The sequence below is a fragment of the Mastigoproctus giganteus genome, chromosome 7 (assembly GCF_048544385.1).
Source record: "Mastigoproctus giganteus isolate SK-2022 chromosome 7, ASM4854438v1, whole genome shotgun sequence".
NCBI lineage: Eukaryota > Metazoa > Arthropoda > Arachnida > Uropygi > Thelyphonidae > Mastigoproctus > Mastigoproctus giganteus.
This window is the reverse complement of record NC_143581.1, coordinates 12,320,026-12,332,127: the sequence shown is the minus strand read 5'-3', so window position 1 is coordinate 12,332,127 and position 12,102 is coordinate 12,320,026. Positions and strand designations below refer to the sequence as shown.

The following is a 12,102-nucleotide window of genomic DNA, read 5'->3' as shown; positions in this document are numbered from 1 at the left end:
CTCAGTCGCAAGATATTTCATATTTTAATTTTAGTGAAGGGAAAAGAAGAGTGGCCATACCTAGAAAGGCTTCAGTTCTGCTAATTGCAGCGTTCTGGAGTCTAGAAACTTGTGAGGTGATCTGATTGAGGTATTTAAGGCTTTGAACGGATTGAACAAGCTCAGTGCTGTTGGCATTCTTCCTCTTGCTCTGATTACACTAGGAGGAATAAATTCAAATTGAGGAAGAATGGTTGCAAGATAGATGTGCGGAGGTGTATCTTCTGCTAGCGGGTGGTTGATTGTTGGAACAAACTTCCATCTGGTATTGTGGAAGTGGGTATTTTGAATAAATTGAAGGAAGAACTAAACAAATTATTGGAGGAGATGGACAGGTGAAAAGGGAGGGTTTTTTTTTTTTTTTTTTTTTTTCTTTGGTGATACTGTGCAAGCTTGCTTTCTTGTATCAAATGGAAAATCAATGACCAATCCTTTAAGGTAATATGCACCAGTCTTGATGTCACTTTGTGCGAAGCGCTACCGGTCGGTGATATTTGGAACTAGATAAATTTTTGATTTCACAAAAAATCCCATAATTTGTAGAGTAACACTGTAAAATCCTTATTCCTCTGGAACCTTAATAGCATAACTCTCCCATAATCCATTTTTAATGATTTATGTCAAAACTGGCGCTATTCTCTGTTATAAGTTTATTCAGACTACAACTTTTCAACAGATCTCTTCACACAACAGTATGGCCGAATACTCGTCACGTTAAGTTGATCAAACTGTTAGATGCGATGACCATTGGTGAGTCAGAGATTTTGGGACGACGTACAAAGTTAACAGATTATAATTCCAAAAGTTCTGGGTAATCACAGACACTGAGTTGGAAAGGTGCGTCATCAGCGCATGAAATGTACCAAGGTCTACCATCTTCATCCTAATTAGGAACTGAAGAGCAAAGTCTCTGTTTTTGGAGATCGGATGGCATAAACTGATAACCACGCATATCTTGTACAAACAGCTGATTGTGAATGTTAAAATTTGAAACCGCCCAGGCACCAGTTGGGTTAACCTGGTATCTAGCAAATAAAACAAATGCGATAGCATGTCCGGCACTCTTTTCAAGCGACTTCCACCCTCTTAAGTAAGAAAACAGACTAAAACACCTCAAACCTCTAAACCATATTTCGCAACCAACTGTGTGAAAGAAGTCCACTTAACAATCCTTTCAGACTGCAACATTCCTGAGGCACAAGCAATGCACAATTCCTCCTTTCAGTTAAATTTTGAGGTCATTTACCTTAATGGCCCTTTCGCGAACGCATCAACAATATTGGATTTGCATACTTTGGGTATACATCCTATGAAAATTTCAGCTCTGTACGATTTCCTTCTATATACATTAGCATTAGTAGAAGCAAATGATGGAAGAAAGAAAGTTTATATAGCATCAGACAAAAAAAAAAAAAAAAAATTCCTATTTCACCCATTCCACTCCAAATGTTTGTTTAGTTCAGCCTTAAATTTATTTAAGCTATCAGCTTCCTCAACAACAAATGGAAGTTTGTTCTAGCAATAAACTTCCCGCTGTCCAAAGACAAATTTCTGCACATCTGTTCTACAACTGTCTTTCCTCAGTTTGAATCTATGCCCCCTAAGATTTGTAATCCGAGCAAACAGAAGAATCCCATCAGCATTGAGCCTGCTCAATCCATTCAAGGCCTTATATACCTCAATCAGATCGCCTCGCAGGTACCCAGTCTCCAGAAGCTGCAATTTGCAGAACTTAAGTCTTTCTTGGTAAGAGCACCCTTTTCTCTCCTCGCTAATCTCGTTGCCCTTGTCTGTGCTCATTCCAGCAGCTCTACATCCTTCCTAAAATGAGGCCACCAGAACTGTATGCAGTATTCAAGGTGTGGCCTGACCATTGCTTATGCAAAGGAATAATCACCTCCTTATCCCTGCTAGCAAAATTCCTGTATATAATTGACAAAACTACGAGCTCTCCTAGCAGCCTGTCTGCACTGCTCAGAGAACTTCACATCTGACTGCACAATTACCACCAAGTCTTTTTTATTCTCCATTACCCTCAGTGTAGTACCACATAGTTAGTACGTTTCTTTTGGGTTACTGCTACCCATATGAAGTACGTTGCATTTGTCAATATTAAACTTCATTTGACACTTCTCAGCCCACCTGCCCAAATTTTTCAGATCCTGTTGCAGCAGCATACTGTCATTACTGTTATTAACAACCCTGCCAACCTTTGTATCATCTGCAGACTTTGACATTAAGCTTGATATACCTTCATCAATATCATTGATAAATATACAAAACAACAATGGGCCCAACAGCAAACCCCGAAGACCACTACTAATAAAATTAGTCCACTCAGAGCAGTATCCATTCATTACCACTCTCTGTCTTCTCCAACTCAACCATCTTTTTATCATTGTAGCAACTTGCCCTTAATGTCATACTGCTTCAATCTGTACAGTAGTCTTGCATGTGCCACGGTATCAAAAGCTTTCCAGAAATCCACATATATGATATCAAAATTATTTTTTGCATCCAGTTCCTTTGTGACCATATCCAGTCAAGTTGGTCAGACAAGACTTCCCCTTAACAAATCCATACTCGAACATTCACTAATGATGCGCACTCGTGGTAGCACAGTTGGTAGAATCACCATCCTCCCCACACTGGGTGGAAAAGAACTGAGTTCCAGTCCCGTTGATGGCGTTAGGAATTTTATGGACCTTTTTCAGAACGTGGCCGAGTTAATCGGTGTCAAGCGAAGGCAGCATAATTTTTTCTCCTAGAAAAGTGAGTTTTTTTTTCAACAAAATAGAAAATCGGCTTCAGAACACACGCTACTCACTACAGTATATAGAGAACCACATGACTTTAGTCATTGATGCTCCTTAAACCCTACTACAATAACAACAACAACAACAACCACTAATAATGCAACGTTCAGCGGGAAAATGATCAATTCGAGCTACGATAGAAATTATGAAAAGCGAAACACGAAATGAAAGGCTCTACTGCGAAACATAACAAGATAAAAACCAAGTAGTTGTTGCCAGAGAAGAAACTTTATCGGACGTGCAGGAGTCTACCCGGAAACGAGGAAGGTAACTTTTGTATACGTTATTGCACAGACATCTCTTCCTGAAGTTGATCAATGGAAAGAATGAAAGAAGGAAATAGACAACTGCCACTACATAAAAGGAAGGGGAAGGATGTGTTGAAGTTGGACCGGAAAATAATTATCTGGCTGTATTTTCCTACTAATCTTCGCCATGGGAAATTCTCTCCCTTCAAAAAGAGTTGGAACAGAGTCCAGGAAGACCCTTTTGTGGGATTCGAATTGTAATCTGCATATATTACACACGAGTGGTGTCCAACTTTTATATATATATATACCTCCCGGTTCATAGTCTCTATATATATTGATCTGGCACATGAAGCAAAATCCCCGCCATCATTGAATGGGCTAGCTTCTACTCGGGCAAAGGGGTGCGTGACGATCAGGCTTTTGCAGTTGCCATAGGAACGGTCATTGTCACACACACACACATGGTTGGTTGTAGATAGATAAGTACAGTGCCTCTTTTGTGATTATTAGAAAAGCTTTCTGAATCCTTGAACGTGTTTTTCGATAGTACTTAAGAAAGCTTTCATTTTTGAACAATTTACCAACGGACTACAATTACATATGCAGAGAATTTATTAAATACCAAATCTATGGTTGCTGTACGCTTTCTTTTTGTACAGTGGACAATTCATTAGTTTATTTGAGTCTTCCAGTCTGGGATACAAAAAATTCGAAATACATATTTTTTATATAATATATTTATTCTCCAATTAGTGGAGGTATATCTTGTCGTAGTCAAACTAATTAGCTAAAGTAAAATTAATTTACTAAAGCTGGTTTGTCCACAAGAAACACAAACCGCAGAAATGTTGACAAGGCATTTTCAGTGGGGGCATCCGTTCTATGTATACCAAAAAGTTATGCTTTTATTCAATAACTAGTAGGCAACCTTTTGCCCATCGTACCATGGTTTCCACTAGGTGTCTGAGGGAGCATAGCTCCAGATTTCAGTTTATCCTTCAAATATATTTATCATTTATGCTGTATTGTGGTCAGTAGAGAAGCCTAACTATCCTTTCCAACATATCCTAGATATTCTCAATTGGATTTAAATCTGGAGAATTAAGCAGCCAGAATGGATGTTGGAAATCTTGCGAATGTTCTTAGAACTATTCCGATATTGCACGTCGGATGAAATGGCGAAGTTTGTTCGAAACGACCCCGTCGATGACGTGAGGAACTTTTATGGATTTTTTTCACTCCGTGGCTGAGTTAGTCTGTCTCAAGCATAGATATCAAGGTTTTTTTTTAACACCAAACCGGGGTTTTTCATTCAGCAAAGCAGACAAATGGACCAGAGAACACACGCAATTTACAGACACAATACACATGGGTAAATGAAATAACTCTCCAGGTAACCTTAATAAATAATTTTTTTTTCTTCGAAACGGCAGGTGTAACACAACGCGACTTAACGGTATGAGTGGACCTAGTCCGTACCAACAGAACATACTCCCATATCGTCCTCGTGCATAGCACAGTTGATAAGATCACCTTCCTCCCCCATACCGGATGGAAAAGATCTGAGTTCTAGTCCCATCAATGAGGTGGGGAATTTTTATGGGCCTTTCTCACAAGTCTGAATTAGTCGGTCTCAGGCGCGTGTAGCATGGATTTTTCTCCCGGAAATTCTCGGGTTTTTTTTGCCAGAAAACAGAAAAAAAAAAAATCAGCCTCACAATACACGCAATTTACAGATAATATACACGGAGCAATATGGCTTTAGTTGCTGATGCTCCTAAAATCCTACAACAACAACAACTATACTCCAAACCATGATACCACCTCCAGATGCTTGGGTGGTGGGCATGAAACAGTCTGGATGCATGGTTTCGTGAGGTGAGAGCGTGGTATGAAGCCATGTTCGCGCTAAACTTTCATCCTGCCATGGGTGCCAAAAAGTGTAAATCGAGACGTCAGACCACACAATCTTTTTGCACTGTTCCACAGTCCAGTCCTGGTGCTGGCGATACCACTTGTCCAACCATTCCATTTTTACAGAAAGAAGAGGCTTTCGTATACATGAGACTACCAGATCCTAGATTCTTCAACTCCCGTTGCATAGTTCGGTTGCCAATGGATATTTCTTTGCCTAAAATGAATTTTTCGGTTATTTTATGCACTGGACTTCCTGTTTTAATGCACAATTCGCTTTAAATTCCTGCGATCTCGTATTTGGAGTTCAGACTTTTTGCCGAAATATCACCTGTCTTCCCCATGATCAATTAAGAAACCCCAGGAAAGTGTACAGTATTTAGCTGATACCAAGGACTATCATGTGACAACTTATATTTGCATACTATACGTTTAATTATCTGTTGACACCAATTGCAAGTTTCTGATTATTGGCTAGTATATGACCTCTACTTTTCCCCCTGTAATTATAAATATATTTTTTAAATAATAATTCGTGTGACAAAATAAAATAATTTATTTCCCGACTATTTTTATTAGGCTGGTTTTGTTGTTGCGAAGAATCTTTTGTTGCAGTGTGTTTTTTATTATTATTTTCTTAATATCAAGCTATAGACCACGTTAATGCAATTTTTTTGTTGTCTGAGAGTTATGATTTTTTTTTCTTTTTTAATCGCGGTTGAATGTTTAATATGCTTATTAATAAGTATTACCGTTCTTATATTCTCGTATGTACAGAAAAAAATCCTTAACGTGTATTTGTCACATAAATAACAGAAATGCATCATCCACACGTAAACTGGTGTTAAAAACTTAAGGACCAACACTATTTCTAAAGGTCACAACCACAAAATCTTTATTTAAGGTACTCTTTACTGAGTACCTTAAATAAAGTCTTAGATTGTCTCAGAAGCGATTCTAGGCGTCAGCTAATCTGGCTAGAGGCTGGCACACGGTATCATCCCACAAACATCACTTAAAGGGATTTTCTTTGCCTAAAATGGATATTTTAGGCAAAGAACGGTCGAGTTGTTCTCGTCTGGAGAGGCGTTATCTTGGATGGACGTACACAACTCCAGACGTTACTGTACTGAGGTAGTCCTTCTCCATGTGCGTCTGTTCCGAGGTGCCATTGGCCCCGAGTTCGTGTTTATGGAAGATAACGCCACACCCCATCGCACTGCAGCTGTTGATATGCTTTTGGAAAGTGAGGACATTGTTCATATGGATTGGTCTGCCCGTTTCATCGATCTAAATCCCATCGAACACATATGGGACGCTCTGGGGATACGCCTAGCGGCACGTCCACTCCCACCAGAAAATGTTCACCAGCTGAAGATGGCACTGACAGAGGAATGGACGATGTTACTGCAAGAACTTATCAACAACATTATTCTAAGTATGGCCAGGCAGTGCAAAGCCTGCATCGACATTAGCGGTGGCCATATCTCCTACTGAGGACCAGCTCTTCCCTTTGTTCTATCTTTGGCAGTGATGCATCTGTATCATGGCAGCCAGTGCTATTTTGCCATTTTAAAATAAAGTCTCTGTGCATCGTTTTGTTTTCGTTGTTGTGTCGGTGTTGTTTCCTTCATCATTTCTGTACCTCACGAGGTTCCTTTGGTATGCTTTTCCCATATCCAGGCCACCCCTATGAAAAGCTACAGGTGAAAACCTGAGTGGTCCTAATTTTGCACACCAGTGTATATATGTGCCTATAACTATTGGGTGTCAATGGGGCTTTTAGATTTTGGTTTCAGCACAATACTTTTAGGTGACTTTCCACCATAACATTGCCTTTAATGACTGAAGCAATGGCTACGATAATTGTTCCACATTGTTTGAACAATGCATGAGTTCGATTCCCTTCTGGACGAAAGGACTTTTATGGGCTTATTTTACGAGGCCAACTTAATCGGCATCGGTTGGAGGACAGTAAGGGAGAGTGTTTCTTTCCGCTCACACATTGTTTTTCATCCCGCAAGACATACAAATCGGCAGTGGAATACATACATGCAGCTCATAGATATGATATATTGACACATCACAACATAATCTAATTCGTCTATGGTGAAAAGGAATATGTGTCTCAGGTAACCAGACTTTCTCCGATTGAGGCTTTGGTCGGTGCTATTTAGCCTGTAGCTCCTCTATTATCGATCCTTTGTCTATTAATACATCCTGTTGGACACCAACTCGTAGGCCTATTTTCTATGCGTCCTAAGTTCAGTAGGCTACTGCTACTGTGGGAAAATGATATGCACCGTTCGTAATAGGCAGGCAGCGTTATAACGAAATATTGTGGACCAAAGCGAACGTTAAGACGGGGATGTACTCACTCATAATTTTGGGAATCTTATAACCTCACACAAGCTAAGTACTGGTCAAGTATTTCATCGAATTGTTGAAATTTATTGTACTTGAGAGTTAAGCGTTTGTTTTGTACCAAGGTAACTAAGGCTATAAGATGTCTGTAAATTACATATATTGTGGCCGGCTTTCGTTTTCCGTTTGTAAAACCATATAACCCTCACCAGAGAGGGAGAGAGAATAGCCGATCCTAGCGTGAAAAACACCTATTCTTTGTCTAGACGGGGTTCGAACTATGCTTGTTTCTTGCCAGCTGTGACCAGTCTAGAATTAAGTAAGCAAAATTCATACCTTTCACTGAATAACATCAGGAAAGTAAAAGAAAAAGAAGAAAAGTACTGTGTAAAACTACATATATTTTGTCTTTCTGAAGATTTTGAAGCAAACTGCTTATCAGTTGCCATGGTTTTAAGGCATGCCATTTAAAATGTTGCAGTGAAAGTTCAAGTGTACAAATGGTGCGCCCTTGGTCACTAATCCAAACGCAGACCTTAAAAGGTTGACGACCTCTACTTCTACGAAGTGTGGAATTAATCAAAGGATTATTACCATAGCCTCAAATAGTGTTGACAATCGAAGAAAAAAGGCCAACGCTTTAGATCGAATAACATCAGACTTTACAGCTATAATGATCTTCGTTTGTTGTTAAACCGCATATTGGATGTCCAGCATTGGATAGATTTATGTGGAAGTTCGATGAAAGCAAATGAACATGGCTAGCCAAGTTGCTGTTGTAGTAGGGTTTTAAGAACACCAGCGACTAAGGCCATATTGCTCCTTGTATGTCTGTAAATTGCGGGTGTTCTGAGGTCGATTTTCTGTTAGCTGGACGAAAAACCAGTTTCAGGGAGGAACATACATGTTTTCCTCGGCTGAGACCTACTAACTCAGCCACGTTGTAAAAAATACCCATAAGAATTCATGACATCATCGATGGGACTTGAACTCAGGTCTTTTCCACCTGGTGTGTGGAAGACGCGATCCTACCAACTGTACTACCCCACGAGGGCGACTAGTCAACTAAAAGTGGAGAAAATTAAAATTAAAATGGCTGAGAAAGTTTCTCTCTCGAATTTCTCACATTTCACACATTTCTCTCCAATTACACAATTTTTAACTAATAAATTTACTTTTATATTTTTAATTTGTCTACGGCTCCGAAGCATTTGGAATTCCAGTTTTTTACTCTGGATGTAATGTTACCGAATATTTAAAACCTTAGTATAATGAACTTCGTATAAATTAATAAGATTTATTTAATCATTAAGAGTATATATTAATTTATATTCTTCTAGCATATATTGCACTTCAAAGGAGTTAATAAAATTATAACTTCAAATAAATAAATATTAAAATTTTCAGTTTTGAGCGATAGGGGGAGATAAGACTCTTCAGCATCGTTTGCATGAAATCTCTACGATAAGGCTTAGTCATTTCAAATGGTTTAGATATTGATAAAACTAAATTGTGTACATCTAGAATAAATAATGGTTAAAATATGTACACACAAAGAGTAAGAAAATAATCAACAGACAGCACTTTCAACACAGGAGGCTACGTGATCTGGCAGACATACCTTCACCAAATTAGTCGAGGCCACAGCGAAATGCTGGAGTAAGCTTTCAACATGTGCCAAACTCTCGACCTCAAATACTTCCCTACGATCTCCTAGCTTTGTTACAGTCTTGTCATTTGTCTTCTCCTGAAAATGTGGTAGCTTGCTAAAAGGAAGCTTTTTATTTGTGTTTGTTTAATAATTTTTTTTTTTAGAAATAATAAAAGAAACATAAATATCTAACACAGATTATATTAAAATTATGATATGAAGTGTATTGTGATATTAGCAAAATTACACCATTGACGCCCTCTATCAACAAGAAAATTATTATAAAACAATAATAAACATCAATAAATTATGTATGTAATTTAATATAATTTAATAATTAAATTATATAATTAAATGTATGTTGTATGATACACATTGTAAACACATTGAAAATAATACAAACGAAATATTTATAACTGAATTTTGTATGTATAACCATTAAAGTATTTTTTATTATTTTTAATACGTGAATATTTAACTTTAATAGCAAATACATTTCTATAGCCTTTATTTATTATCGGTTTATTTATTTATTATTTTCTGTTTCATGCAACTGAAAATTACTTTGCTTCCACCTAGAAAGCTTTCAGTGGAAGCTCATGATTCGAATTATTAATTCAAAATAATTATAAATGGATTGAGCTTGTTATTAAATCAGATTGTTTGAGTATGTTCTATATACCATGTATTAAGTTTTATTTTCTACTTTTTAGGACTGGTTCTCCCGCCAGCAGCTGGTAATGTTGGTTCTCTTCATCAACATCAGTCTGGCTATTATGTTTTTCAAGCTGTTGTCGTAGCCTCGACCCATAATATTCTCAGCCCAGCCGCCTCCAATCTCAGACAATACATCAGCTGCCTCATTATTTAGGGGGGTTTCTTCACGCTGTCCCCACAAGCCTATTTCCCCCTATTCGGCAGCATCCAGTCTGAGAAGTGACTGGTCCCAGTGCCTCCAGGGGGCGTGGCCAACACTGCAGGCCAGTTGGAGTATACATGAAGAGGAGAAGGTGAAACTCCGTTGAAATTGCTTGCTCTAGTCCCAAGCCCAGTGTACCTGCCTTGGAGATTTTTTCTACAAAATGGACAGCCTTTGTATACAGCAGAATCTTGGGTCTGCGTTTCGGGCTGGTGTTACTATAGCAACTACCGATTGGCTACCTGTATTGCAGACGTGTATATTCTTCTGACAGCCACATGAAACCGTATTTGTTTGTTTATGTATGTGTTTATGTGTAACTGTGTTCGATTTTAAGTACATTGGTCTGTAGTGGGCAGTGCTGGTAGCGCCATCTGTTCCCAAACCAGAGCAACATGTATTCCTGTGCCTCTCAGTATCACCTTGTTTACTACTCCTTTATCGCCTGCAAGACAACCGGAATCGCCTCAAAAGAGGAAATGAAAGGGGCGATCTCCCTCACGTGCCTATATTTTTAAAATCAGTACTCAAGCTTTCTTAAAACTTCCTATCAAAGGGAACTGACCAATTTCTTCACACACCAATTTTACTATTTAACCTTTAAGTGAACTTTACGATCATTTTTACTGTTTTTACTGCACCAAAGGCTGTTTAATTGGCCACCACTAAGTTATACGTCCACTCCACCAACCAGCTGACATTTTGTCTCGAATTTTCTGCACACTTTGTAAAGCTTCGACTTTATGCGGAGTGTTTTGGAGGCTCCAAGGAAGTGGCATCCCTCTTCCCAGCGAAAATATGCTGTTGCTGCCTTCTTGCTCCATTGCCTACACTGCCATGGTGCTATGATATTTATAACAAATGTTGGAACACTACAGTCAGCGAGAAAAAAAGTTGGTCTACTGACTGGGCCGGATTTTACGTTGCCTTTCTTACCCCATCAGTCAATCATTCGCCGTTGCTTGTTAACATGACTTTTTTTTTTTTTTTGTAGAATGTTACCCATACATTCAAGTTAAATAATAGATGCCTTACACCGCACACTTTTAATACGTGCACTTTATCTGTCATAGTTCTTTATCTAAAGCTTACGGTCGTTATTTTCTCTGGCCACTAAATTCTATCACCATTGTTTGTATGTTAATAAAGAGTTTTCACTGATATTAGAGTTTATCTGATTATTTAATTAAAAAACAACTTGAGAAGTTTCTTTCCTATAACTTGTAAATTTACAAATTCGGTTTAGTTGAAAAATCAACAGGCATTATAAATAGTCATAGATTGATAAACATTTCAGTTTCTATAAAAAATTAAGCTGAATTACAAGCTGCGAACATACCAAATCTTTTCTGGCCTTGCTTGTGAGAACCTCAGAATGTTTAAGTCAGAGTGTCCCCAGTTGGTACTCTATAATTTAAAATTCTATTTATACTCTGGCACGACCACTAGGTCAGAGAAGTTTGCAAATTATATCGACAGTGGATATCCCAAAATGTATCTTGATTTTAATAAAAAATTTCTGCTCATTTTTATAGCAACAACAGCATTTTTCTATTTGGAAGAATAAAGATTTCTTAACTTTGATTTCGGTAAGAGTGAACCTTCAAATATAAAGTTTTTCTATGTCAAAGACCTCATATCTTTTCTACAAGCAGGCCACAAGCAAAAATTATATGTATATTATTGCTTATTGTGTAACCTTGTATTCTTAGCTAATAAGTAATACATGAAACTGATGTGCTTTCTTTCATCTAATAAGATAAATCAATAACCATATAAATATTAAATAAATTAGAAAAACAGTTAAAATAGCATATGCTTGTTTATATACACTTGCAAGAATTTAATAGGTCTGAAGTATGTCAGATCTATTAAATTCTATAGCATTCACTCGAATTTTTTTTAATGAAAACTCCAAGCATGAGAAGTATCGAACCTATAGTATTTAGTACCTTGCATGGATCGAACATTGAGAAGATGAAAGAAGACATTTGTTGATATTAGACTTCAACTTCTGTTTAATGTAATTTTCAGGAAATACATATGAAGTGAGGTTGTTCCAGAAAACGGAAGTTGAAGGAATAAGTGAGGAAGAAAATGTTGCTTCTGAGTTTGAAGTTGGCCAGTGAAAGGATGCTGACTGGTTGC

At 37.9% G+C, this 12,102-nt stretch overlaps 1 protein-coding gene across 2 annotated transcripts in view; it reads left to right on the top strand.

Moving 5' to 3' along the window:
* The window catches only part of LOC150082524 (junctophilin-1-like), an 82,904-nt gene extending 71,808 nt beyond the window's left edge, over positions 1 to 11,096 (top strand). For both annotated transcript variants that reach the window (XM_090377532.1, XM_090377531.1), the window contains exon 6: positions 9,749 to 11,096. In XM_090377532.1, the coding sequence (XP_090233658.1) occupies positions 9,749 to 9,835 (87 nt within the window). In that variant the 3' untranslated portion in view covers positions 9,836 to 11,096. The remainder of the gene's footprint in view (positions 1 to 9,748) is intronic.
* Positions 11,097 to 12,102: the final 1,006 nt, after the last annotated feature.